Source organism: Hirundo rustica, chromosome 9, assembly GCF_015227805.2.
Source record: "Hirundo rustica isolate bHirRus1 chromosome 9, bHirRus1.pri.v3, whole genome shotgun sequence".
In the NCBI taxonomy this organism is placed as follows: Eukaryota; Metazoa; Chordata; class Aves; order Passeriformes; family Hirundinidae; genus Hirundo; species Hirundo rustica.
In genome coordinates, this window is record NC_053458.1 from 19,198,692 (window position 1) to 19,226,397 (window position 27,706).

At 40.0% G+C, this 27,706-nt stretch overlaps 1 protein-coding gene across 2 annotated transcripts; it reads left to right on the forward strand.

Annotated features, from left to right (window-relative positions):
• Positions 1-358: 358 nt before the first annotated feature.
• Positions 359-27,469, forward strand: SLC30A7 (solute carrier family 30 member 7). Of its 2 annotated transcripts, XM_040072960.1 has the most exons (11): positions 359-477; positions 645-746; positions 4,828-4,941; positions 6,361-6,448; positions 8,119-8,245; positions 9,061-9,210; positions 10,741-10,791; positions 12,700-12,835; positions 20,592-20,682; positions 21,607-21,756; positions 22,564-27,469. In XM_040072960.1, the coding sequence occupies exons 1-11, from the start codon at positions 398-400 to the stop codon at positions 22,609-22,611; spliced, it is 1,137 nt and encodes a 378-aa protein (XP_039928894.1). In that variant the 5' UTR covers positions 359-397; the 3' UTR covers positions 22,612-27,469. The 2 variants fall into 2 exon arrangements, with proteins under 2 accessions (XP_039928894.1, XP_039928896.1); XM_040072962.1 differs by lacking the exon at positions 4,828-4,941.
• The last annotated feature ends 237 nt before the right edge of the window (positions 27,470-27,706 follow it).

Genomic DNA, 27,706 nt, shown 5'->3' on the forward strand with positions numbered 1-27,706 from the left:
TGTAGTCCAGGCTCCTGCGGCGGGCGGAGCGCTCCGGCGGCTCTGGCTGTCACACACCGAGCGCTCTGCTCCGCCGCCCCCGCCCCGTGCCGAGCGCTGCCACGACAGCTGCACCGGGAGCGGCCGGCATCGCAAGCGGGACGCGAGCGAGCGGCTGGCACGGGACGGAGAAGAGAGCGCGTTCGGAGCGCGTTGCGACTCACGAGCGGGCGGCGCGGCCCCGAGCGCGGGCGGCCCCCGCAGCCCCGGCCCGGCCCCCGGCGCGCCCCCTCAGCCCGGTGCCCGGCGGCGCAGGCGCGGTGGCGGCCGGAAGCGGCGTGTGGGCCGGCCGGGCAGCGCTCCCGCCCCGCCCGCCCGTCCTGCCGGCCCGGCGCGCCGCGGCCCCGCCGCCGGAAAGATGCTGCCCCTCTCCATCAAAGACGACGAGTACAAGCCGCCCAGGCTCAACCTGCTCAGGAAGGTGTCGGGCTGGTTCAGGTGAGTGGCCCAGGGCGGGCCAGGCCGGGCGCTGCCGGCGCCGCGGCCGAGCCCCCGCGGAGGGGCCGTGCCGGCCGGTGCCGAGGCGCCCGGGCCGCCCGGCGAGCGGGTCCGGCCTCCTGGCGCCGTACCGGCGGCCGGTGACACGCGGTGTGCTCCGTGTGCAGGTCTATCCTGGCGGACAAGACTTCCCGCAACCTCTTCTCCTTCCTCTGTCTCAACCTCTCCTTCGCCTTCGTGGAGCTACTCTACGGCATCTGGAGTAACAGGTAACCGGGGCGCGGCGGGGCGAGCGCGGCTGCAGCGCGCAGGAAGCGGCGCGTCCCGCCCGGCCAGTGCCACGTCTCCTCTCGGCGGGGCCGGGCCTCCTGCCCGCCGTCCGGAGGAGCCGCTCGGCAGAGCCTTGGGGGCCGCTGCAGAGCTTCCCCCGACCCGAACCGCTCTCGTGGGCAGCGACCGGCGCCGCCGTCCCCTCTGCCGGGTGCCGGCGACGCGGGGGAGGCGCTCCGGCGGGGGGGGGCGCGACTCGGCGCGTTGCGGAGGAACGCTGTTTGGAATTGCTGTTATGCTCGGTGCTTTGCTGAGGCCTTGGCCCGATTTACGGGACTCGGGGGCTATAGCTGCTGCTTGCCACAGAGATCCTCTGTTGGAGAGTATGGCTTCATTCGTAGGTTGATGCCTGAAGATCGCTGCCTCGAACATCCTTGTTTCGGGGGAGAAGCTGGATTTGACACATCCTTGTATAGCTGAGTGGTAGTTTACATAGCACAAAAATTCACAGGAGTACAACAAATGGAAGAGATTTGACCAAATTGCTGCTGAAAAATCTGTAGCAAAATATAAGAAGAAATGTAGAATAACTTCAGCACCGGTGTACAGTATAAAGGTAGACAATAAGCAATGGTGCTAGCATTTCTGTCATGCTTCCTTAGTGATAGAGAAGTTGTTTTATGATGATTTTTCAGTCTCTGTTTATAGGTCAGTTCAGAGTGGACTGGTGTGGAAATGTCATTTAAATCCAGCAGTGTCCTCCTTACCAGAAGCTGTAATATGAACACAAATTACTGGAGCTCTTAAAAGCCCTGAGTGAATGCAGCCATGTGGATGTGGAAATGGTTGCATTCTAATATTTGCCGTGTTTTCCTATAAATGACATACGACACTGTAAAATTCTCAACCTTGATTACAATAATTGCTGCTGTGGCACCAGTGAGCATGCAGTGCAGTCATGGGCACAGACTGTCTTGGCAGCACCCAGACCATTTTCATTGTGTTTGGTTTTGGCTTTGATGTTGATTCACTTTGCAGTTATCTGAGGGTTATTGTATGCATAGTCTGTCTATTTGAGTATGGATTTTTTTGTCTAATAACTCAGCAAATGTAAATATTTCTCTTAGCTCTTCTGCTAAAGAGATATTTGTTCATGTAACTTTGTTCTGATGTCTGTCTTTTAAACATAACAATTTTTTTTTGGTAATATGACCTTAAAAAGTCCTGTATATGAGATAACTAAACTGAAAACCTTTAGTGACACGGAACTTTGTCACTAAAGAATATGGCATATTGGAATTCAGAAGATGCTTATTTTTGTTCATACTTGACTTTAAGAATTAGAATTTACTGCATAGCCATTAGTTGAACCTTTTGTTTATATTTCAGGTCACTAGTTTTGGGTATCTCTAAGTCTAGATTTTGGACTAGAGCAAAACAGTATCTTAGCAAATACTGCTTTAGTAGAGAGGGGTAGCAGAGAATTTGATGAGGAACGTCTTCAGTCAAAGCAGACAGGTCATGCCTTGGAAGAGCAAACATAAGAAGCAAACAAGGAACCCTATAGGGAGAATCATTTTGTCATTTTGAGGACACAGTTCCATTGCTTCTCACGTGAGAGATTCTCCTGAGGTTCTGTTTGCCAAGTAGATTGTTTCCTGAACTCACAACAGAGTATTGTCCAAATGCTTCTTGAACTCTCTCAGGCTTGGTGATGTGACTAACATCCCTGGGGAGCCTGTTCCATGCTCAGCCACCCTCTGGGTGAAAAACCTTTTCCTAATGTCTAATCTAACCCCCCTCCAACTCAGCTTCATGCTGTTTCCTCGAGTTCTGTCACAGGTCACGAGTTTGCTGGCTGAGAGCTTGTTTGCTTGTTTAAGGGTGAAATTTGCTATGTATGCACATTTGTTTATTCGATGTTAAACTAAATCAGCTGTGGAAGTGTCTTTATTTAGACACAGTGTGTTTGAGTACAGGGTTTCTACTAGTTTATATTATGGTTCTGCAGGAGTTCTTGCATACATCCCACATTGCTGGTGGTTCACTATTGCTGGTCCTTGACCAGATCACTTGATCAGTAATCGCTTTGCACCGATTTTTTTCAAGGTCTTGTTACTTTACAGGTCACTTTAAAAAAGCCTCAGATGTAGTGAGATTGGTCTCTTTCCAGGCTTCCTGCCATTTTTGCAGCTCAGTCACTTGTAGCTGTACCTATGATACAGAGCACGGTTATGGCCACGAGGTGAATTGCAGTGCAGATGCAGTCTGCTGGTCCCTGCTGGTAAATCCACGTGCCTCTGGCCACCTGGAATTGTTAGTTTAGGTCTTGAAAGCAGCACAGCTGTACTGGTGTTGCACCTAAGGTAAGTCTTGTCTTAGTGAGATTTGCAGGTGTGAGTACAGTGCCATGGTAACTTGCTGCATGACTTCTGGTTATAGAACTTGTATGGGATTTTGTTAGAGTAGCAGTCCTTATACACTTCTCTTTCCCAGAAGGTTCTATTAAAAACAAACAAACAAACACCCCCTCCCCCCAAAACCCAAACACCTCAGAAAGCAGTAGCTCTCTCTGCTTAGCCATACTTATTCCTTGCATTTCATAGTCAGTACGTCTTAGGGTTACTGTCACTAATTACCTTCTATCTGAATGTTTGAAATGCTTTGTGCTGGGTTTTTTTTCCTCACTGGATCTTCCTAACTGCTCAGAACCAAACCTCAAATAAGCTGCGTCCCTAAAGATGTCACCTGGTTTTTGGGGAGGTGGAAGATGTCACCAAAACCCTTGAGGAATTTGATAGTGAATTCCATTTTGCTGCTTCATAGGCATCCAGCCTATGGGTCTTGTTTTAGAGTTTGTTTGGAACAGCTTTATCTCTCCTGCATTGGTAGGCACAGCACCTAAGGACAATATACCATCATTCCTCTGCCTTAAATGTTACAGTTGTGTGTACGTGTAACTCTGTATGTGTTCATAAAGTGTATATATATATTTATTTATTTATAAATACCTAGAGCCAGACTCTTGGTCTTTCCTCTCCTTCAAACCCACTTTTTCCACTGTTGTTTCACCTGAAACACTTAAGATTACTCTTGTAATTGTTTTCAGTAAGGCTGAAATGGTTTGGCTTTTTAACGTGTAGTGGTTGGAACTTTGGCTAATGGAACTTTGTATTTGACTTCAACCTGAATATGTGTCTATCCTCTAGACTTTTTAAACCAGTTATTGCTTCTTGTGCTTCAGTTTCCAAGAGTTGAGTTGTATATGTAAATATTCTTAGATAACCAAAGAACTGGGAAAATGGAACTGTTGGGACTGTTGCTTAGCAATTGCTCAATAGTACCTCTATATCAAATGTCTTTTAAAAGATGAAGCACTTTTTCTATTTCAATGCACACACCTTCCTGCAGACTTACAGAACCTGTTCATGAGTAATTTGGTAAACTTTGGCAAATGCTTGTGTGTGTTGTTAACCCCAGTTTACCTATAGCCTACAAACTGATACGAGTTCTACTGACTGGCTAACTCATGAACTAATTTAAGTTGCGTTGAACTTTTTAGCATGCTGGTTTACTTTAACTGTGTTTCTCAATCAAGATTGACAAACAGTTGTGCATTGGTGTTTGAAATAAGCCATTTAAGATGTGGTCTCTCAGCCCCCGATTTCTTCAGCCTCTAGATCTCAGAGGTGTGTATCTCCTAGTCATGTGCTATGGCAAAGATTTAAAGTTGAATTGTGTTGATGAGAGATGTGGCTGTGAGTACATGTACTCTGGGGATTTTGGTTTGTGTTTGTGGAAGCCACCTTTTCCTGTCACCAAAATCATATGCTAGGGGGATTTTTTTGCCAAGCATTCTTCCAAAGTGCCTTCTCTTAAGCTGACAAAAGCAGTTTTGGCGTCATTTGTGTGCTGGTGATGAAGCGTGGATTTCTCCTCTGTGCTAGCAAAACCATGCCTGAAGCTTAGAAACACAGTGTATTCTGCTAATGTGTAAAAGATTAATGTCTGTGGGTTTTTTTTTTTAATACTCAACGTGTAGCATATGGAACATAACACTTTTTTCCTGTTCTCTTTCAGTTTAGGCCTAATATCAGATTCTTTTCATATGTTTTTTGACTGTACTGCTCTATTGGCTGGATTAGCAGCTTCAGTTATTTCAAAGTGGAGGTCAAATGATGCTTTCTCATATGGGTAAGAAACTACAGGCTGTTACCTTAATGTTTTGAAGTAAATGCTTAGGTAGTCATTTTTCACTTACAAACAAAAACTTTTTGCAGAATGTGGAAAAATTCTGTTGAAAGTGAGGGGTTTTTTTAAGGTGAGCTACGTAAATGTCTAAGTTAGTAGAAATAATAAAAATATGAAGGCATTAATTTTGGGAAGAAGGTTTATCATTTCTAAGATCTCTGTGATCATACTTGGAAACAAGTTAGAGAGCAGAAAGTTGCCCTGCATTGCTGTGTATTAATGGCAGCAGTGAAGAGCAAGCAGCCACATCCTGGATTTGTCCTCACAGTGCAGTGAGGAGTATTACAGGGACTCCCAGACTGTCCCACTCCTCCTTTGGAACACAAAGTTACAACTGAAAGGAGCCAAGTCTCAGAGATTATAAGCCATGATTCTCGCAAGCAGCAGGATTCAGGAGCTGTGAGTGCCATGAGCACAGATCAAGGCTGGGCTGTGCCATCTTGTAGTGCCCTTGGTGGATTTACCTGCTGCAGCTGGTGTTTGGCAGGCACTTGGTTCCACTGAGCACGGCAGCTGTGCCCTATGAAACAATACTGGTGGTAGACTATTGTTAATTGGTAATACTGATTAACAGCAAATGAGTTGTAGCATGGGCATTCCCCATAGCATTATTGATTTGCCAGCATTTAGCTTCAGCTGCCTTGCTTAAGTGTGCATCATATAGTTTGAAACTTAAAGCACAGTTTAATTTAGGTGGAAGCTCCAGTGTGCATAGAAATTAATTTAGAGAGAATCGTACCATGAACTAATTGCGGTGAAAGCATGTTCTGTATGAATTACTGCTGAGCATTTAAACAGCTGGTCTTCCATTAATCAGAGAACAGCCACATTTTATTAAATCTGATGTTTGCTGCATTGAAATTACATATTAGTCTAACCTGGCAGTTTGTAATTGTCAAAATTTGATGTTTGAAATAATTGATTTCTATTTAAAACTTTTACTGAAAATCCACCTTCTAGAGGGGAAGCAAATTAATACATGTCTGTTTGATATTAAACATAACACCAGAAAACTTTGATTAGATTTTGCATGCTTATCTTAGTCTGTGGCTTCCAAATTACATTTATACCATAACTTTGGTTAGACATAATCTTAAATGGAAAGGTTTTGACATATTGAAAGATTTCTTTCATGTAGATGAGGGAATGGCTGATCTGGATCACAGCTTCTGTCAAAGTACACCATGGTCAGTTTTATATACTCATCTGTAATTTATTTGCCATTTTCCATTTAGGAAATTCATTTGTAATATAGCTGTTTGAGAACTAGAAGATTGCACTCCAGTGTCTTTAAGTTCTAATTTTCAGCATTTAAATGAAAGTGGTAATATCTGCTATTACTTTTTTTTTTGTTTCTGGCAGTTATGTTCGAGCAGAAGTACTTGCTGGTTTCGTAAATGGTTTATTCCTCATCTTTACAGCATTCTTCATTTTTTCTGAAGGTGTTGAGGTATGTTATGAAATCAATTACACTATTACATTCTATAATTAATATGGATAAATATTTCTGGTTTTAATAGGAATAAATTATTGAAATTAATGAATTGAAATTTAAATTATGTTCATAATTGATTTAAAAACTGTGATTTGAACAGAGAATAGGGCCATCTGAAATTGCTGTTTCATGACAGAGAAACACAGCTTTTTCAGTGCATCTATACTAGCTTCTTAAATAGTGTATTTTGTTTATGTGTAAAGATTTTGTGAGATGGAGCCTGTCCTTTTTTTTCAGCCATTTAAGGATGTCTTAGAAAGATCATCCCTTCTCATTTTTAAAGAACAAATGAGGCCAAGAAAGAAAGGTCCAAACTATTTATTCAGAGAAGTTAGTCATAAGTAACATGCTGAGAAGTTGGGGCAGCTTGTTAAAGAAAGAGCACTGTTCCCCAAATCTTGAAGTCTGATATAGATGCCAAGCAGTAATAGCTAAAACATTTACAAGGGCTCTTTTCTTGCGGTTTTTTTTTTTTTACATGATGGTTCAGGTAATAATTTCAAGGTTGAAATTTAGACATTAAGGGCAACATCAAGGATTAAGAATAAAACTGAGAACTATTTCTAATCAACTTGAATTAATGCTTTTACTTTTTAATGGGATTTGTTTAGACTATAGATTTGTTTAGACTTCTAGTTCAGAGTAAGTCTATTGAGTTTTTCTTTTATTAACAGAATTGGGAAGATCTTTTTCTACACTGAACATTTTTCTACATTTATAGGCTTTTAAATCAGTTAAAGCTGGGCTGAAATTGCCAAAAAAGCCTGGGAAAACTTCAAATCTAGAAACAGGAGCAAAACTTATTAGAAAAATTAAAAACCATGACGGGGCATGGGTAATACTGAAACATAATTCTGTTCCTGCTGATTTGAGCTCCCATGCTAAGCTTTTTGCTCTTTGCTTGTGATGGAGACTCTCTTTCTCTCAGTTACTTTAAAATTTCACTGTGCTAAATGTTTTATTGTCTTGCTATTTACTGCCTGTATCTTTCATCCTTGTGGAGAGATGGTGAATCTTTTTCTCTCTCTGTCAGTAGTAATTTACACTCATTGACTCTTAGCTTCAGGTGCAAATTGTATTAGGTGTATGTCTCACTGAGAAAAAAAAACACCAGAGAAAGTAGGGTAAAAAAGAATTGAAAAAAAATCTATCTAGATTTGAGAATTTCTAAAAAAAGTCATAATTTGTTCTGAGTCTTCATTTCATTCCCCTCATTGCTTCACCTTTCTAAGAAGGAAGGAAGAAAAGGCATTCTAGACTCTTCGTAGTCTTGAAAGTGACTTAAGCAATCCACATACTGGAACAAACCTGAATGTTTTCAGATGGTGTTGAGCTACATCCCACAGCATAACAAATCTTAGGATAGAACTTGAGCTAGACTCTCAGAATATTCTACTGTACTTTCACAGCTTTAACAATAGAACTTTATTTACAGATGCTGAGAATTGGTCTGTGTATCATCCCAAAAACTGGAAGTTCTGAGTAATTTTTAATTATGTCTATATATATGTTATGTATGAGAATGTTCCTGTATCTAAGTAGTTTTGTGGTGCCTTTTAATAATGTAAAGGGATTGTAAAACTCCACATTTGCTTTTGGTTTGTTTCCTTTTTTTTTTTTTTTAGAGAGCACTTGAGCCTCCCGATGTGCATCATGAGAGACTTCTTCCTGTTTCTATACTAGGATTCATTGTAAATCTTATAGGAATATTTGTGTTTCAGCATGGAGGTCATGGGCATTCACATGGCTCTGGTAGGATGTAACTTCCAATCTTGTTTCCTTTCTTGGCAGCCTGTGTTCCAGGGCCTTACTGTGCCCCACTGAGAGCCCCACTGTTCCATTGGATGTCTTGTTAGTGGCAGTCCTAGCCAAACCTGTATGTGACCTCTTGCATGTTGACTTCTGTGTTTTACTTCCCGCCCTAGTATGCCACTCTTGTACTTCCCATGTTAATATCCATTAACTGGAACACTCAGGAGTCCAGGAGCTGCTTTCTGGAGTTCATGCACTCTCCTGCACCTTATTGAAAGAGATTTGCAGAGCATCATTTTGAACGAATTTAAGCTGGGCATAAGCAAGGTTCTGGCTGGAAAATTTAGATACACTACTTGAACCAAATTTTAAGCATGAAATGTTTCTGCTTCAGATGCTTTCTCAACTTAGTGTCTTTTGAATTGAAATGCAGAATTTATTTGCCTAAATACACCTGGTAAACACTCTGTGTTTTTTTTTCTGCAAAGCCGGTGGGTCTCTCTTTGAGCTTAATGTATAAACTTAACATGGTAAACACTCTGTGTTTTTTTTTTCTGCAAAGCCGGTGGGTCTCTCTTTGAGCTTAATGTATAAACTTAACATATAGAGTGGTGGAAGAGCATAGTCTTTGGTCTTTAATCAACAATCTAAGCTTGAATTTTTAACCTGCAAATGACAGTCAGTTTCTGCTTTCTTAAAACAGCTGTTTTTAAAGTGCTTATATCTAATGAGGAGCTGAGAAACAAATGTAAGAGTACTTTTATTCATCATTTATGTAGTCATAAATTCACTGTGATGGTGATATTTGTTTACAGGGCATGAGCACAGCCATTCTCTGTTTAACGGTGGGCTCAGCCATGGGCACAGTCACGGAGATCATGGACACAGCCACGAACATAAACATTCCCATGGACACACTCATGGTCACGGCCATGGACACTCTCATGGTCAGGATTACTGTCATGGTGAGTACTGACTTTTTATCATAGACCATCCTGACTCACTCTAAATCTGCAATTAATAACTTACTGAAAAATAAAAAGAGCATGTTGTCAGCTTGTTATGATCATACATGGAAGAAGCTTCTTTAAATATCTGGTACGCTCTGGCACTACCGTGTTTTGTGACTCATTTTGTGTTTCACTTGCAGTAATTTCAATGTTAGTTTTTAAGGATTTTGCTTTACCTCTGGTTTTTGAGTGTACACTGTAATGTGTGTTGGCAAAAGATGGAGCAGCTGTATGCTATTGCAATATAGTGAAATTAGTTATCAAGTGCCCTGTTTCAATTTTTTCGATAAAACCAATTGACAAAGCTGAGCTGGTTTGCTGCTGTTCTCCATTTGTATAATTTTACAGCTCAAGAGATTAGGAAAAATGAACCCGTGAACTTTGGGTTCTTATGGATTGTTAGTTGTACTTGGTTTGTGATCCCAAGTAAGACTTTATCCGTTTTGTCTAGTTGTAATCTGTTTTAAGATGGTTGTGGAAATTAGCTATGCTGAAGTATTTTCTATGAAGGCAAACAATCTGAGAAGAGGCATTCACGTAAAATATGGTCAGTAGCCTTCACTATGGGAGAAGAGCTTGTGTGGGTACCACCTCTTTGGAACAATGCAAATGAAAGCCTTGCAGTAAGGCAGCGTCGTCAGTCCTTCCTGCCTAAGCCATAAACTGAGATCTGATGTGACCCAAAATGTGCACATTCAGAGCAACAATAGTGTGGGAACTGGCAGACAGGAGGTGACAAAGAGTGTAAAAATATTTACTTGTCCCTTCCTTGCTCTTCTTAGAAAATTGGCGTTTGTTTTCCAGTAGTTCTCCTGGAATTTGGTTGGAAGGCAGGAGCTCCCTGTTTCTGCCTCTTCCTTGCCTTCTGCATGGCCCCCACCCTTGCAGACCAGTGAATGTAGCTGTCTGTCTTGTGCAGTTTGATACTCAAATCAGCTGTTGTGTCAATTACTGTCTATCTTCACTAGAAGCCTTTTGCTATCCTTTAACAAATTTTTCTTAATGCTGCAGATGCATTAATCTGCTTGGATGAGAAGATTTTTTACTTGTTCCTTTTCCAAGTCTTATTCTTGTTTTTTGACATTAGGTATAAGTGCTTGCTTAAGTGAAGTATTTCTGGTTAACAAATTTATTTGAACCTACTCTTCTCGCTTGCATTCAAGGCTTGGGTTCTTGAGGGGTCTTATTTTGCTATATGCTAGCAAGGTCTTACCTCTCAGTTTGTTTTAATTAAGAACAAAAGTAGATAATTTATTGTTGTATATATCTGTGTAGAAATCAATTGTGCAAAGCAATGCTGTATTTTAAAAAATTCATTTTAAGACTTTTAACTTAATTGCTGCATTAAAAAAAAATAGCTTGAGTAAAAGCTGGTCATTGTCATCAGCCTATCTGTCCAAGACATTTCTGAAAGGAAGAGTGTAACAGAAGAACCACTAGAGAGAGCCTTTGTCTAGATTAATATGTCAATAATTGCCTTCACAGATGACCATTCCCTTGACGTAATGGCTGGATCCAGCAAACAGATTTTACAAGGTACGATGAGAATAAGTGTGATGGTTGATTGGTTTTATCACAGTCTGCCTGCGTGGGTCTGTCACACATCTGTTTTAGAGGGTTCCTCTGGATAAATGCCACATTTTTCTCAAAAAAGCTGTTTAATGAAGTTCCATTCCCCCTGTAAACAGCTCTGCTGTATCCTGTGCATGGCTAGGTGTTGAGACATTCAGAAGTCTAACTGTAATGCAGTGTCAACACTGTTTGAAAGAGATAGACCAAAAGCTGGGGTTCAGCTTCTGTTATTGAGGCTGAAAAATCGATGGAAAACTAGGAAACAATGGTTAAAGGCAGAAACCAAGGAGCCTAATTGCAGTGTTTGTTCTGTAACATGAAGGTGAAGATTGATGCAATTGTTAAAGAGTAGCTGAGTTTAAAACTTGCATTTCATCAAGCTCTTAAGAGTTTTTTTAGAGCAGATGGTAATGCATCTAAATTTCTTGAAGTAGTATTGGAGTCCCTGATCTCCTGAGCATTAGTTATGGGTAATTTAGATGTTGGTTTTGAGCTTTGACTGGCTGTTTGTTGGTTTTGTTTTACTTTTTTTAAATGTTCAGAAGTTAAAGGGAGACAATTATGAGATGTAGGAGGTAGCAATTATTTGGCATACTCAAATGTACATAGGATTTTTTCTTACTGGATGATTTTCTGGCTTGTTTGTAGTCCTTGAGAAGGAACATTTACAAGTTCTTCCAGAATTTACAGTACACTGTACTGTGTGTCTGTATACTCAGTACTTCAGTTGAAGATATTTGAAATATCTTTTTGATATCAGTCTTTTTGTGAAAGACTCATTTTAATTGAAGCATATTAAAAATACCTGATTTTATTTTAATTTTTCAATACTGAGGGAAAACCCCCATCAAGTGATGTGAAGATAGTTGCTGTCAAGACAATCACTCGCAAGCGATCACATCCCACCAGCAGATCAATGCCTAGGGAAGTCTGAGCAGCAGCAATTTGGGAAAGACAGCCCTCTAGTCTCATTGGGGAGCGTGGTGTTGGATGGTATGAGCTGTCCCTCAGGGCTCTTGGGATCAGCTGGCCTGGCCGTGTGCTGTCCCAGCATCTTGTCCACCCCAGCCTTCCTCCTGTGGGGTCATGAGAAACAGAAGGCCCTGCTGCAGGCTGAGGAGAAACCCAGCTCTGCCCTAGCCAGACCCAGTACAAATGTAGGCTTGGAGAAATGCTCAAAGAGCTGGTTTATAGTGGTGTGTTGTTTTTACAAGAGAGGATTACCTGTCTGGAGAATTGCCTTCAAAAAGCTGTTTCTGAGTGACTTCCAGACACTGCCAGCAGAGAGCTCCAAAGGCTAAACTTTGACTAGCTGCAAAGTATGTGTTTCTTTGTACTTGAAGGCAGTGTTATCCTTCAGAATAAGAGTTAGGCTTTTCATGTCTACAGTATTGTTTAATTCTCAGAACTATTTGTCTTGGATTTCTTTGCCAAATAACTTCTAGAAGGTGTTGTCAATTAAACATTAGCATCGTTGGTGTCAAAGCTTTACAGAACTGTTTCTGTTAACAGTCTGTCCATCTTATACAGAGCTCACTACTGCAGACATCAGGGAATATGAGTTTCTGTACTATAATAAGTGGGTATTGAATGAACAGTCTAGCTGCAGCTGTTAATCACTGTTCAAGTTAATAGCCTTGCTATGAAATACCCATTACTGCTAAGTGCATAATAGAATGTAAATTCTTCAAGTGGCCCATATTCTACAAATACATTAATATCTTTGTGTGTTTGACCCAAAACTGACCACAAATTTAAAAAGTATAGATCATATTATCTAGTTCTTGAAAGTCCTTTTTGTAAAACGTCTCTGAAATGCTCCATTAGCTTTAAGAATGGCAAGTTGTAATGGTATCACTTGTTCTCTTACAGGTGTATTTCTGCACATCGTGGCAGACACGCTGGGAAGCATTGGTGTCATCATATCTGCTATCCTGATGCAGAACTATGGTCTAATGATAGCAGATCCTATTTGTTCAATGCTGATAGCACTACTTATAGGTGTAAGGTAAGTGCTGCTGTCACTGGTATTTGGTAGGATTTTTGATGCTAGTTACAGCAGAAATTGCAGCTCAGAAGGAAAAGGGGGTTTGTTATGCTAATGACTTACATTTGCTTTTCTTCCAAGAATGGTGTGTTTCTTCTGTTCCGTGCAGCTATTCTGGTGAGCTCTTACATGAGCTATCTTTCTTTCCTTTTTCTACAGCTACAACTTTCGCTCTTTAATCTGCTTATTTTGTCCTTCTTCGCATAATACTACAAAAATGTCTTTCAGGTTCAAGCTGTAGAGAGCTTCATCTCTGTATTTAGTACATGCTTATATAAACCAATGTACTCCAGTAAATGGAGCAGAATGGTTTCAGGGCAGCAGAGTTGAGACTGCTGGCACAGGATGTGCCCTTGTCCTTGACAAATCAAGGCTGCTAGGTTTTAATTTTGTTTTCTTATCTCAACAAGAACTGTCCTTTCCTTTGTATTTGCACTCTGAGACATCCTTATTCCTCTTAAGAGCTGATGGAAATGCTTCACGTACTTCTTTTCACAGTTGTTTCTTACCAAGATCACTGTGAATGTGAAGCTATTTGGATTAGACTGGTCAAGCAAAAATTTCATTCAGTGATGTTATGAGGCTTTTTTGGCAGCAGTTTCAATGGTGCCATAGGGCAGTGTGCCACAGCTCCGGTTACAACCTAATAACTGAACACCTTTGTCTGCTCAGCAGTGGTGAGTGTCATCTGATGAACTGCAGCTACTTCTGCTCATACCATGTATGGCATGTTTATGGCTTGTGCATGGCAGCATTCACAGGATTATTGATGTGAATCTCCCTGTTAGTCAAAGTAGGGCAGCAGGCTTCAGACACAACGCCCACAGAAATGTCTGTGCTAGAAATCACTATTAAATCACCGCTTTGATATAAACTTTGGAGATTTTGACTTCAATATTCTGTAATTTCATAAACGACAAATTATTACCAACTACTTCTAGTACTGAAATCTCAAAAAAAGGGAAAGAAAATGTGCAAGTTTCCAAGGGGGAAGAAACTATTGCCGAGGCAGAGGTAGTAGCTGAGTAGCTGAAACACAGGTTTCCGTCCACTTTGTATTTTAAGGATCTAGCTTTCTGTACAGCAGCAAGTACCACATGGATGACAATTCATTTTTTTCTTCCGTTCATACAGTAGTTGAAATAACACTGAATGCCATAATAGAGGTGTCATAATAACGCTGTTTATACGTTTTCTAGCACAGATAGAAGGAACATTTGAGACCATTGTTCTATGCTGAAAATGCTGGAGAAGTTCACTATTGGATGTGTCTTTTGACCCGATACCAGACTTCAGTCTGTTACGTTATTTTGTTGGTCCACAATGCTATAAATGATCAGTAGAATAATTCTGCTATCAGTGCAGTCAGCTACATCATAGTTGATAGAAGCAAGGCTGCATTTCTTGCCAGTTGACACATCCTGGCATATCAGTGGAGCAAACACTAATTGCAGGGTTGGGTGGTTTTGTGTTGGTACTTTATTTGTTTTCTAAGCAGTCCAACAGACTGAACTATTGATAGCTTTGCTTGAAATGCACTTTAAGATCATAAATAAGATTACTGGCATTTTCAGATGGCTGTTGAGAACTTGAGTCCATTTTGTGGTGTTTGACTTCAGTAATCTTCATTTACACTTCTGGACATAAAACCACTGTTAATTTTGCCTTATTCTTCACTATGCTGTGTTTGAAGTGTCCTTTAAGCATTAGTGCAAAAGGGTTTTCAGATTTTCCCCTACAGCAGTCTTCTGTAACAGTAATATGGGAGCCCAGGTGATGCTTGCTAGGATATATAATAGTTTTGTACTTAATCTTATAAAGTTACCTAAATCTAACCCAGAGCAAAAAACTACTGAAGTTCTGTGAAATTTAAATTTGAGGGAATAACATTGCAAAAATATTTGAAATTGGTAATGGCAAGAGCTGTGCCGAGTTCGGGGTGTGTGGATGTTTGGGGTTTGTTTGATTTGGTTTGTTTAATTGTCTGTCCACTCATGGGATACTTGTGGGTTTGAGGTGGGAAGGACTGGGATGTTCAATTTCTGGTACAGGAGTTGCTGTCAGTTTCTGCGGGCCAATTTGAAACCTTGATAAATAATTTTGGGGGTAAATTTGGCTTCAGATTAAATAATTGTCTTCTGTTTCAAATGAATATTTGTTGATTTTGTTTGTGTCCCTTTTACTATTAAACCAACCTCGGTAAGGTAAAAGTGAAGTAGGAGTATGTGTGTGTCCCAGCAAGCAGACCCCATTCATGTGTGTTTAAAAATCAGGATCTTTGTGGCTGTAATAAATGAAGCATAGTTTCGAGCCACAGATGCAAAAGCCAGTCATTCAAAAGTTTTAATGGTGTTTGGGGTCTTCACCATATTTGGAACTGTATCCTCCAAGTTACTGCTTACTGGTCTGAGTTTGACTTACAGAGTCTGCAGGGTATGAGTAGGGGGTAGGTGAGATCCAGGACTTCTGCTTCTCTGTTGTTTTGTTAGGGTGTTTTGTTGTTGTGGGGTTTGTTTTTGGGTTTTTTTTAGTTTATTTTAGTTAGGTTTTGTTTGGGGTTTTGTTTTCATTTTTTAATCTGTATTCTTCCTATGATACCTTTGTATAGAAAGAACAAATAAAGGCAGAACAGAAATCCCTGTTGCCTTTTATGGAACTCTGTCTGTTTATCGAATATCAAAGCTATTGCATGAGAATGCAGAGGAAAACCCATTGCTTTTAATCCAGGATTGCTTGTGTCTATGTGAGATAACTGTTCATTCATTTTATACTGAGTGTTTGCTTGCTTCAGTGTTGGGCAGCTCTCTCGGGTTTATTTGAGCATTGCCTGCTCCTATAAGCGAGTCTTCTCTGTTCAGGTTTCTGAAATGATGGGCACAGTTGCCAAAGAAATGACAAAAATAACCTGTACAAGATGACTAAAAAACTCATTGGTGCAGTGCAAAGCGGTACAGACTCCACTTGGTGACCTGTTATGCCTTGTGCATGTGCAGGAGGGTTAAGCAGTGCTTCTTCAGAGAAGTCAAGCCGTGTTTTTAAATCAAATGGTTGAGCCGCCTTGTAGACAACATCTCTAATTAGTGCAAATTGGCAGCTGCTGACAGTTGCTCTGTTGCTCCTGTGATCCTTTGCTAAGGGTGCTATAGGGTGACATTCTCTGCTGAAGTCCTCATGGGTTAGCACAGAACATTCTGACAGCACAGTGAAAATCCTGTGTGGGATCTGAATTTTCCTGGATGCCACCACTAATATCTAATGACTCTTTCTTCGATTACGCAGTACTATCTCATGCCAGTAAAGCATAAATAAGACATGCTTAAAATAGACAAGTCTGTCTTACCAGCATTTTAAATGTTTTGTTTGTTTTAACAAAAGCTTGACTCATTGTAGTTCAGGCTGACACTCTTCAAGTATTTTTAAAAGCATTGTCCACATAATTATATATGCCTTCAATCAGTAAAAAATTTCCCAAGTCTCTGAACTGCTTTTAATATTTAAAACTAAATACTCGTTTAGTTCTTAACCTTAGTATTCTAAGCCTTATTCTGAAATGTTGAAGCAATTTTAGTGTTTCAGTCAGCTATGTGAAACTAGTCACCACGCAAAAGCCAGAACTCTGGTATAAATCAAGTTTGTCCTAAACCACTATTAGACCCACATGTTTCTAGAAAGGCACAGTAGACTAAATCTGATACTAGATTGCACAGAGCATGCAGACTGCCTATTAAGTGGTCAAAGAAATGAGGCAATTTACTTCAGTCATTCAGTGAAGTTGTTTCCATGAGTTACATAATTTTTTGCATAAAATCTTGAGCTGCTTGAACGTGATATATAACATTAAAGAGCTTTGCGGGGAGGGTGTACTGGTAACATTTGAGGCCTTTCATGTTGAGGGCATAGCAGTATGAAAAAAAAATAAACCCTTTTTTAAAATGAAGTGCTGCATTCATTAAGATTCTGAAGTATTTTTCTATAGCAAAACTCCTCCAAAACGAGCGTGTTTGTTGTTAGTGTTATTTTAAGCCATTATTGCTAAATGTCAAGCACTACCTTTATTTACCAGGGTAATGGTACCTGCCAGCCTTGCTTGAGAATCAAGGTACTACATTGTTATGAGAAAAAAAGATTCAAAATCAGTAAAGCAAATGTTAAACCTGTGGTCCTTGTCTTGAGCAAAGCTTGCAGTCTGATTAGAATTGCCATTGCTTAACAAAAAAATTTTATTAAAGTTCTGAAATAGGCCAGAAGCCTTCACACTGCGGATATGGATGGTGGCTGGGAAAAAAAACCAGAATCTGGCAAAAATTGCTGTAGATTTTGAGCTGTGGTATTTGAAGAACCCTGGCTGATCCTGATCCTTAGCAATGTTTGTTTACCTTCCACAAAACCTGTCACAAATACCCCCTGTTTTCTGTGGTGCTGAGCACTGAATGAATTTCCTGCTGCACTCTGGGTGCAGTGTGTGAAGGGTTCCTCACCCGGAGTGGTTTTCAGCTCGCAGTCCAAGATCACGACAGTGCCAGGGTCTTGTTGGCTGTGCCTACAAAAACAGTGGCATAAACAGGATGGCACAGGAATGGGCATGAGCATTATCTGAATGTGATGCAGGTTCAATGGGAGTCTGATGCTTTCACTCTTAATTTTGGATCAATCCATGTGTAGTAGCAGCAGGCTGGATTTATCAGATTCACGTCAGTACTTAGATTGTTTTGATTTGTTTGAACACCTTCCACTTCTGTAACAGCATATGTGCAGATGTGATGTGCTGTAACGTTAGCTGCCTTTGCTTTTCTGGCTTTTGTAGAGGATATGTTTTTATTCCAAATCTTGCTGTGGGTTAGTTCCTCTTTCAAATTTTATTGTCTTGTAAAAGAGTGTAATATTTTAGATTTAAGGCTTGGTAATCAGAAAGCAATGGAATTGTATCTGCTTTAATAGCAAAGCTTACTGGCTGCTTTTGCATGAGAAAGCTTTCCACTTGGTGAGAATTCAGTGTTACTTGTTTTCCTCAATAATCTTATAAATTAAAACAAACAAGGGGGGAAGCACCAGTGCAATGGTTGCTGTGGAGGCAGCCACTTTCTTTTTTTCACTAATGACTAAGCCAAAGAAAAGAGAAAGCTTGGTGACAATCTCTAACCGTATTTCCAGCCAGCTTGGTTTTGTCATCTTTAAAGTGTTTTCTTATGGTTTTTTTCAGTCACATGAAGTGGAACTGATATTTCTAGTGACTCCTAGTGATTAAGTAATACTGGTTTTAGTTAATGATTGAGAAAAGAGCATACTCTGTAGACTTTTGGTTTTTAAATTAAAGGTTTTGTACTTCAGTAGCATGCATGAAACACTGGAAAACATCAGGCATCATAAAACTGGAGTCTGTCGTTTGTTGTGTTAGCTTGGCTTACAGTAAGATCCCATGTGAGTTAGTATCCTTTGGATGCAGAGCATCCATGGCTGCCTTTGCTCTGAACAGCATTTGTGAGGGCCTGCCACATCACTGCAGTTGTTTTTTGGCTTTTCGGCTTTGAAAAAGATAAACTTTTTATCTGAACACTGGCTCTAAGGCAGAGGAACAAGGTGTGACCGGGATTATGCTTCAACTTTCATCAACAGTATCAAGCCACATCCTGATTTACCTCTATTGTCTGAACTTTTAAGATGTTCTTGTTTCATAGCCTGTGTCTTCAAATCTACTTTAAAAGTAATTTCTCTTCCATCACATAATGTGCATCAGTTTTATTAAATAGTGTAGATAAGTTGTACAAAGTAGACATTTTTGTTAGCTTGCTTTCTTGGGTTCTCTCACTCTTAGTGGTATGTTTCAATAAAAAGGCAGACTACTACATTCTCAATTCCTTCAATTGTTTCCCTGGGAAAAGTTATGCAGCCTGTATGTGTGGTTTTTGAAACCTTTAGATGCATATGCTAGAGAGGCCTTGTTAAATTTATGGGCATGGAGTAGTGTTCAAAATTCTTGCATTCACTTTGCATCCTGAACTTTGGTATTGGTCTTTCAAGGTTTTTATTAAGAAGCAAACCTGCATTTTAAATAGGGAGTTAAACTGAAATCAATTCACCAGTGGAGTGTGTTGGCAGCACCAGCTCCCTTTGATGTAATGCTTGTGACATGGACATTATTTAGTGAGATGGGTCCATTAATAAGAGAAACTTTTTTCCCTAAACTTCTGTAATGCACTGTAGAATGTGACACTCCAATTAAGCTTCCTTTAGACAGATTGACAGTTATTGCATTGCTAAATGTTTGTCTTGGTGACAGGTCTAGTTTAGGCAACTCCTGCTTACCCCTAATTACTTCTTCCTACTGATGCCTCGGTGGCAGTGCAAACGTGGGAGGCCATGTGCTGGAGAGCACCAGGGCACTGAATTTGGCTGGAACAACCATTGTGCCTGCAAGAAGACTTAATTTTAGGGTGGTGGTTTTTCCAGGGGTTCATTAGACGAGAGTCACGCAGCCTCTCGCTCCCTCCCACCCTGGCCGAGGTTTAGCCAGGGAGTGAGCTGAGCAGGCCATCAGCCAGCACTGCCCCATGTTCAAATGGAAACACTTTTTAAAAAATGATGAGGTCATTTGTTCACATCCGCAGATACACAGCTGGTCTGTGCCATGCTTTCCACATCCCTTCATGAGATTTTAAACAAAGCTCCTGCAGTGTCCTTTAACAACCGGTCCAGTTAATCTCTTACAAATGTTTCAGGTGTGTTTTTAATCCCATAACTCCATGTCCTGCAGCTGTGATGCCAGTGCTAAACTCTGCAGCTTTCAGTTTCTGAAATGTATAATCACTTCCGGTTAAGAATGTTAGGTGACTTACATGCTCTTGAAACTAAATTGCTATTTAAGCTTTACTGTTGGGCCACAGATACTTGTCATCCACTTGAAAATTTTAGAATGCTCTACTGAACCAGACATGATGCGGCTACTCCTGTACAAAAAAATCACCATCCTGAATACTTAGTAAGAGTATAACCTCTTAGTGGTAGCTCCAGGGTATAGGCTTACCGGTCTCCTGGTTTTATTAAAAAACAAGAAGTAATAATAATAATAATAATAAAAAAGGGTATTAAATGTCTTCTTAGTTTGCTGATTAAGGAAGACCATTTGGCCAGGAGGGAACCTCTAATTGCTTCCAAATGTTTAACCCTTGAGCTTGGATGACACCCTACACTTAGTTCACTTCAAGAATATGCCAAGTTGTCTGTTTCTGACAAAATAACTCTGTTGTCGTTGGACTGTTCCACACTAATTTTGTTTTATGATAACCCCATTATTATCTTAGTTCATAAGAAAAATATGCCTTAAACAAAACACCAAAGCAAGCCAAATTTCAGTTGAGTATTTTTATGGTTGCTTGTGAATGATTTGCCATTGAAGTTGGTTTTGAGCTATACAGCTGCTTTGTTGTATAACTTCCAAGACACCAAGGATTTAATCTCAAATCCCGTGATTAAACCATTAATCCTTTGTGAGTGACCACCAGTTGACTCTGGAAACCATGGGAGAGAGATAATCTTGCTTTTGATAGGACACCGTAGCAAGTTTGTCAATCCTTTTATTTTTTGTACTGGGTTTTCATGGCGACTTTTTCAGCTTCTGGTGGAAGAGCTAAAGAAAAAATTCTCAGCATTAAGGAATCTTAGGTTGCTCCTTGTACCTTTTGAAAATGTATTAATAGCTAATTTCCTTTTTTCTTTCTAGTATTGTTCCACTTTTAAAAGAGTCCATTGGGATTTTGATGCAGCGAACTCCTCCTTCCCTGGAAAATGCTCTGCCTCAGTGCTACCAGAGGGTGAGCTCTTTAAGCTGTTTTTGCTCTGATCAAGCTGATGACTGACTGAGCCTCAGCTGTGTGTCTGAGGATTTTTTATGATGTTTTTCCAGTAGCGCCAGTCAAAGGTAACTTAGAATATAGACATGGAGGTATCAGTTTAATTAATACGTTCCCAGAGTCCTAAATTGCATGTAGCTTCACCTCAGTATGTGTTTTAAAAATTTTCTATGTTAGTTCAGAAAAGCAGATCCTGAAGCTATTCCTCCCAAAATACCTCGTGCTTATACATAACGTTGGAAGTGTTTAAGAATACAAAGATTACTCTGGATTTGACCTGTTCTTCTACTTAATTTTTCTATTAGTATGCTATGCAGTGCCTTTGCAAAGTTAATACAAAGCACTTGAAAGAGTGCTGCCTTTCCTTGGGAGTTACAGGTTGTAATCACCACATGGAGGGTTTGCCGAAAAGTGGAAAGAGGGAAAAACAAAGAGATTGGCAGGACACATCTAAGCCCTCACAAAAGTGTAAATGATATATGAATATATTTGTTAAAGTTAGAATTTCAGGAATTGTTTTGTGGTAAAATTCCCACATTTGCAGAAAGGGCAGTTTTAACTGGATGCTATCTCAAATCCAATAACTGTGACATTTTTCTGGTGAACACATCTGTTTTCAGAAATGGTTTCAGTAAAATATATGTAGAATGTAAATGCAGCAAGGTACAAAATCATAACACGTACAGGAAATCACGACACGGACACAAATCCGTATGTTTTCATCTTCCTTACAATAACTGAGATAGTAATAAGAAATTTTGGTCAAAGATGACAAAATGCACAGTAAACTAGAAGAATGCATTGGCTTTTATAATACTTTCTGTAAAAAAACATAGTACAAATATTTTCTGAAACACACTTTCTAAAATTTGCCTCTATTTTTAGGTGCAGCAGTTGCAAGGGGTCTACAGTTTACAAGATCCACATTTCTGGACCCTCTGTACTGATGTTTACATAGGGACTTTGAAGTTATTAGTAGCTCCTGATGCTGATGGAAGGTGGATTCTAAGCCAGACTCACAATATTTTTACTCAGGTATGTCTTAGCAGTGGAAATGACATCTCAAAGTGTAAATTGCTTGTTATGTGATCTGACTTAATTCTTATCAAGAAAGGTTAAATATTTCTGAGTTTCTTACCTGCTTTGAAAAGCTTCCCTGCTTGCTCCAGCTGTATAGAACAATTTCAAAATACTCAGTTGTGTAGATGGAATTACTGTACCTCTCTGCATTAGTTTTTTACGCCACTTTATGGAAATAACAGATGTAATTGTCTCGGGTATATCAAACGGGGTTGATCTATACTGACCTATAAGGAACTAAGGAAACAGATGAGGCTTCTCTCAGGATAGAGTTTCTCACATAGACGAGACCTACTCAGGCTTTTCACTGCATTGGCAGCTCGCACATGTGATGGCTTTCTGGGTAGATTCATAATGTAGAACTGGTTTGAACAACAAGTCCCACGTTGAGCTCTTGTGCTTAGCTCCATTTTAAACTGACAGTTCTTCAAGCAGCTTGCTCTTCAGGAAGTTAAACTGGCACAAAAGAAAGTAAGAATAGCTTTTGTGCAGCTTCACATGTGGCTGCTGTTTAGGATGAATCAGAAGAGGTAATGTGGCAAAGCTAATGTTAATGCATCATTATGTGTGTGCACTTGACTGGGTGAAGGACTCCTTACTCATCTGGTGCTCTCTGAGTGATGTGCTAAATGTGGAGAGGAATTACAGAAAAATAAGATGTTGAGGCTTTTTGCTAGGTCACTTGCTGATGTGGGCTGATGTTCAGGACAGGAAACTGCTTTGGCTTTCCAGCGTTTTTAACCCTCCTTCCCTTTTCCACAGGCAGGAGTAAGGCAGCTTTACATACAGATTGACTTTGCAGCCATGTAGTCAATTTCTGGAATGGTGCTGTTGGACCAAAGTTTTCAGTACTGTACTGGTGTAACAACACTTCTTGAGACAGAGCCTGCCTCCACCACATCTGGAATCACCTGAATAGATTTCTGCCCTTGGGCTACGGAGGGAGTTCACTTCTAAGGAGTAAATATTGAATGAATGTTATGGACTTTGGGTCTTGTTTTTTTGGGGGGCCCCTAAACTTGTGAGTTTTTGAGGGTTTTTTACTTAATAAGATTGTGGTACTGGAAACCCTGTCATGTCTTCAGTAAAGCTGCTGAAACCACTGCTCATTCCCATAAAACCAGTGTTATCGGCAATTGGAAACTTGTTTTGTAGACAATGTCACAATGGCTGACATGCTTCAATATAATTGTATGTTTGTACAATTGTTTGTACTTTGCAAACTTAATGAACCAAACCATATTGGGTTTTCAAAGTGCCTTTTATATCAGGAGAGCTATTTGCCAGCATAAATATGGAGCATCAAAGGGTTTTATTACTTTTACAAATAATCTTGTATGCAGTCTGATTATTTACTAGTGATGTATGCGGGGGGGGTTGTGTACTTACAGAACTGTAGATGTTAGACTTCCATTACATTTGCATCTTACCAGACAGAAAAATTCTAGATGTAAAAGACAAAGCTGTTGTAAAGAGACTTGCTTCTGAGACAAGCTGGGTATTTCGTTGCACATATCTTGTGAAAATTATTTTAGTCCAAATATTAGATTGTTGAGAGTAATGAGACATTACATGATGCTGTTCATGTTCAGTCACTTAAACAATGGGCAGTTGAAGGAAGATGCTGGTGATGGAAGCAATGCTTGAAGGTTTTTATTTTCCAAATTATGTGGTGGAAAAAACTAAATCCTGAAATTGTGAAATCTTAAGTATCCTTGATTTTAGTAGGTTGTTATAATTTTTATTAAAGTGATCGAGTTCAAATTTTGCCTTTCCAAGTACTGAAAAAAGTTGTTTCTGGTAGTTATACCCAAAATGGAAACAAGGAACACTTTTCATGCTGTTTTAGCTTATGCTTTTCCCAGGCTGACAAATCTTACATCTTTGACTATTTTCCTGTAGCCTTCCATGTTTTCATAGGGGAGAAAGTCCTCAGTGCAGTAAGGGTTGTTGGATTGGGTTTTTTTTCCAGGAACATTTCTTCTGTCATATATTTTCTGGCATTTGTAATCATTTTACTCAGATATCTGAGTGTCACTTTCAAAAACAATCTGCTCTGTTTGGTATTACAGATAATAGTTCCACTATGCTGTAGTAGTTCACTTAATAATGGAAGACTTTTCAAGAGACATTTTACAAACAGAACATGGTGAAGTACAAAGCAAAACAGGCGTTTTTCTGAGAAATCACAGCTGCCACTGTTTGGTATGGATTTTATGTTTATTTTGGTACCTGTCAGAGGCAATACTAAAATCAAGACCCTGAGAAGCTGACAATGTCTGTGTAGTAAGTGCTAGGCACTATGAAATTACTGGATTGATTTGCAGAAATGGTTTGTTTGCCACTGATACTGTTGAATCCATCACAGATACGAAGAGTTTCTTTGATTCATTCTGTCGTTCCTATATAGCATCTGATTTCTTTTTATGTGAAAACACAACACCTGCCAAATTTGATGGTGGTTCCTGAATTTTCCAGTTGAGATATTGATACATGAATGTTGATTCTCTCCAAATCTTCAGGGTGTATTCTTGTGCTTGGAACTGGAAACCGGGTGCAAAAAAAATAGGCAGCACAAAGCCACCTATAATACTGGTTTTAATCTTTGCCGTCTCTTCCATTGCCATTTCCGATGCCGTTTGCTTTCCCTGGGACGCAGGCTGGTGCCCTCGCAGCAGCTGCAGTTTGCACATCTCTCTCTCCTGGCCTCCTGCCTGTCCCCCCTGGCAGATGCTGTGCCAGGCCCAGAGTTCCTGACTGGAAGATGGAAATTTCGCGGCGCAGGGCGGGGTGCAGGAATCTGTCGCGCAGATTGGAGCGCTGCAGTTTAAGATGCCGTGTGCACGTACGTTCACAGACAAGGGGATGAAAATCCGGTTGTGATTATAGGGTGGAGGTGCTGTTTTGTAGTGTGGTGCGTATAGGCTGCTGCTTGCTGGCTGCCTGCAGGACTTCCTCATTTTTTAATAGTTACTATTACTGCTATTTGAGGCTAGAGAAGATCAGCTGATACCACCTTAAAGGCAAGCACCAGACAGATTGATTGCAATTGTGTCATGATCCAAGAGCAGGCTTTGGTTTAAGTCATCTTTACAGCAGCATGTTTCAGGACCGATTGTTCTGGGACTTGTTGAAATACCGTAGTGCTGCCCAAGTTGCAGAGCTTGGCCACTATTTTAGTTTCTTAATGAAAAGACAACTGCTACTATTTGTTTCCAAGTGAGAACCTGGCAGAGTGGCTGTTTGTTTGATGGTGGTGATGGTGTTCTTTTAAATGTACATCTACCAAATTTTTAATATGGGAATGGAGTGAAAAAGCTTATAAACCTCATATACAACAATTTTGATAACTTTTGATAATTTTTTTTTTTGCTTATTATGATTTAGCTGATTGTTGGAAGCATATGTACAAGTCCAAGTTTTCTAGCCAAGCGAGACAGCACTTCATTATGTTTAAACTTTTATAGTAAGAAATGCATAATTTGTTTGTCAAATGTAATTGGGGATAATGTAGGGGAGTCAGATTCAAAACAGACTTTAACCCTTTTAGGCTTTCTGAAAAAGGATAAGCATCACAAAATTCTACAAACACGGCGTATGACATGTTCAGTCAGTAGCTGCAGTTACATGTAGTATGTCAGTAAACGAGGGACATCTGTTTTTTCACCTCCTAAGGGGATACTCGCTCAGGTTTTAGGAGAGTACAAACCATGCAGTTGAAAGCAAAAGCCCAGCTTTCCTTACCCTGACAGCCAAAGCACCATTATTTCTGTTTTGCTAATTACTTAACACTGGCTGCTCATGTAACACTTTACTGGAGATGCAAGGCATGATTTAAACAAAGACTTGTGTGAATGACTGACATCCAGAGATGGGTGAATGTCTGCAGATCATGTGCTAAAACTCAGCTTCCTGGTAGCCACTTCTGAATTTTGAATCAAGTTTTCAAAGCGTGGTTTTCCCATGTTTTCATGTAGCTGATACTTTGGGGTTACTGGTCTGTCTTTGTGGGTTATTTTTTTTCTGTGACTGAAACCAGTAACTTAAAACTGTTGTTCTGAAGACCAAGCCTGCAAAATGCATGATTTTTACCACACCTACAGCAAAATAAGAAGATAAAACAAATGTTACAGAGTGTCTTGTATTAAAATGCCTCAATGTTTTTTGTGCTAAGTAACAGTGGAAGAAAACTCCTCTTACGAATATGCACATTAAGGACTGGTCCTTTATAGGCTGATCTGGTAAGTGTACAGCTCTGGACAGACTGGCTCCTTTCATCAGGAGGGCCCCTACAGAGAGCTGAGTTACTTGTGTGATTTGCTAAGCTAAGATGAAAAGTAAATAAACGACTCTGCTTTTTATGTAATAATGCCTACTAAAGCAAAAGTTTAGTTGCAACATTCGTAAAAGCTGCTGACCCTATTTTTACACAAAAATTGAAGCTGCTACTACTAATAAAATGGAACTTAGTGACTAAACATTCTTAATTTACTTTTTTTAAAAGTAAAGCTGGGTTTAAAGGTGAAGGAAAATTAACGGTTTCTCTTTTTAACTGTTTTAAGTGAACCTGTTCTGGGAATGTAAACAAGATAGAGAGAATCTGCTGCTGAACTGCAGTTTTCCATCTTCTGCACACAGTGTGCAAACAAACTGTAAAGTCTATGGCTTTTCTTTCACAGTGCAGATTTCAGCTGTAGTTGCACAGTGCAGATTTTCAGCTGCATGCATGTATAAAATGCAAACCCTTATCTTTCTTCATGACACAAGATCTTTAAATACCAGTTCAGAGCAACAATTTTAGTTAATAATTAAACTCTGTCTTGTTTTCTCCAGCAGCCATTAGATTGCTATGATTCTTGATTCATCTCACCCCTTTAAGCAGGATTTTTTTTTTTTTTAAATAATCTCTCTGATCCTCAATACCGACTCAGTAGTTAATTCCTCCTTTACACTTTTGTGAAAATCCTTATCTGCAGAGCTCGTGGGGGTTCCCTTTTGGATTTGTGTCCCGTTCAGGCTTTGTTGCAATGCCCGTCCCTGTGGGGACTTCCTTGGCCAGACACCGTGATAATGTGAAGTGATGCCAACCATGCTATGCCTGGCATGCGAAGACTGAGTCTTGCTGGGTGTAAATAGTGCTCAACCTACTTGTCTGTTCCAGTGAGCCACAAAAGGTTCCTGCCTATGTGGTAATTTGGCGGAAATAATGTGTAAAAAGAGCTGGGTATTTCACTTCCCATGTGCATTGGAGCCTCTCACATGTATGCTGGGATCTCGTACAAGAGTTAAGTGAATCACTACGGTATCTTGGCTCAAGTGTGAAATAATGTGAATGAAGCAATTGCCAAAATCATTCCTGGTAGCATAGAGCATATTGCTTGTCTTTACCTTTAAATTACAGGAATTACTCTTAGCAGTGAGCTTCAGTTGAATAGCAAAGTGTGTCAGAGGTACCTGTGAAGAAATCTTGCAGGTAACACAAGGCAGCTCACTAGAATTCTGAAGACTATGTATGATTTTGTTCTGGAATGCGAATGTTAGTAGCTTAGCCATGGCTTGTCCCAAGTGCAATATTAAGGAATTTTTAATGTAATCTTTTCTACTTGAATACAGTCTATATAAAATGTTAAATAATCCTATATTGCTGAAAAGATATAGGATCAAATTTCTTTCCAATAAACCTTCAGTTTTAAAAAAAAAAATGCATACAGGTCTGCTTTGTTTTCATCATACTGTGAAGAACAGCTGAAATAGCTACAACCATCATCAACAAGGTGATTTTAAAGAGAATTCTTGCAGTCTGTTTGCTGAGACTTGGCTTGAGGTTAATTGTGGCTGCTGCAGTTGAGTCTAGCCCTTCATAGATGCTAGCATTAACATATGGAGAAATCCAGTTCTATTTTAA

Coding starts and splice junctions, on each gene's coding strand:
- SLC30A7 (XM_040072960.1), top strand. CDS start 398: ATGCTGCCCCTCTCCATCAAAGACGACGAGTACAAGCCGCCCAGGCTC. Junction 10,792..12,699: donor CAGCAAACAGATTTTACAAG/GTACGATGAGAA, acceptor GTTCTCTTACAG/GTGTATTTCTGCACATCGTG. Junction 12,836..20,591: donor GCACTACTTATAGGTGTAAG/GTAAGTGCTGCT, acceptor TTTTCTTTCTAG/TATTGTTCCACTTTTAAAAG.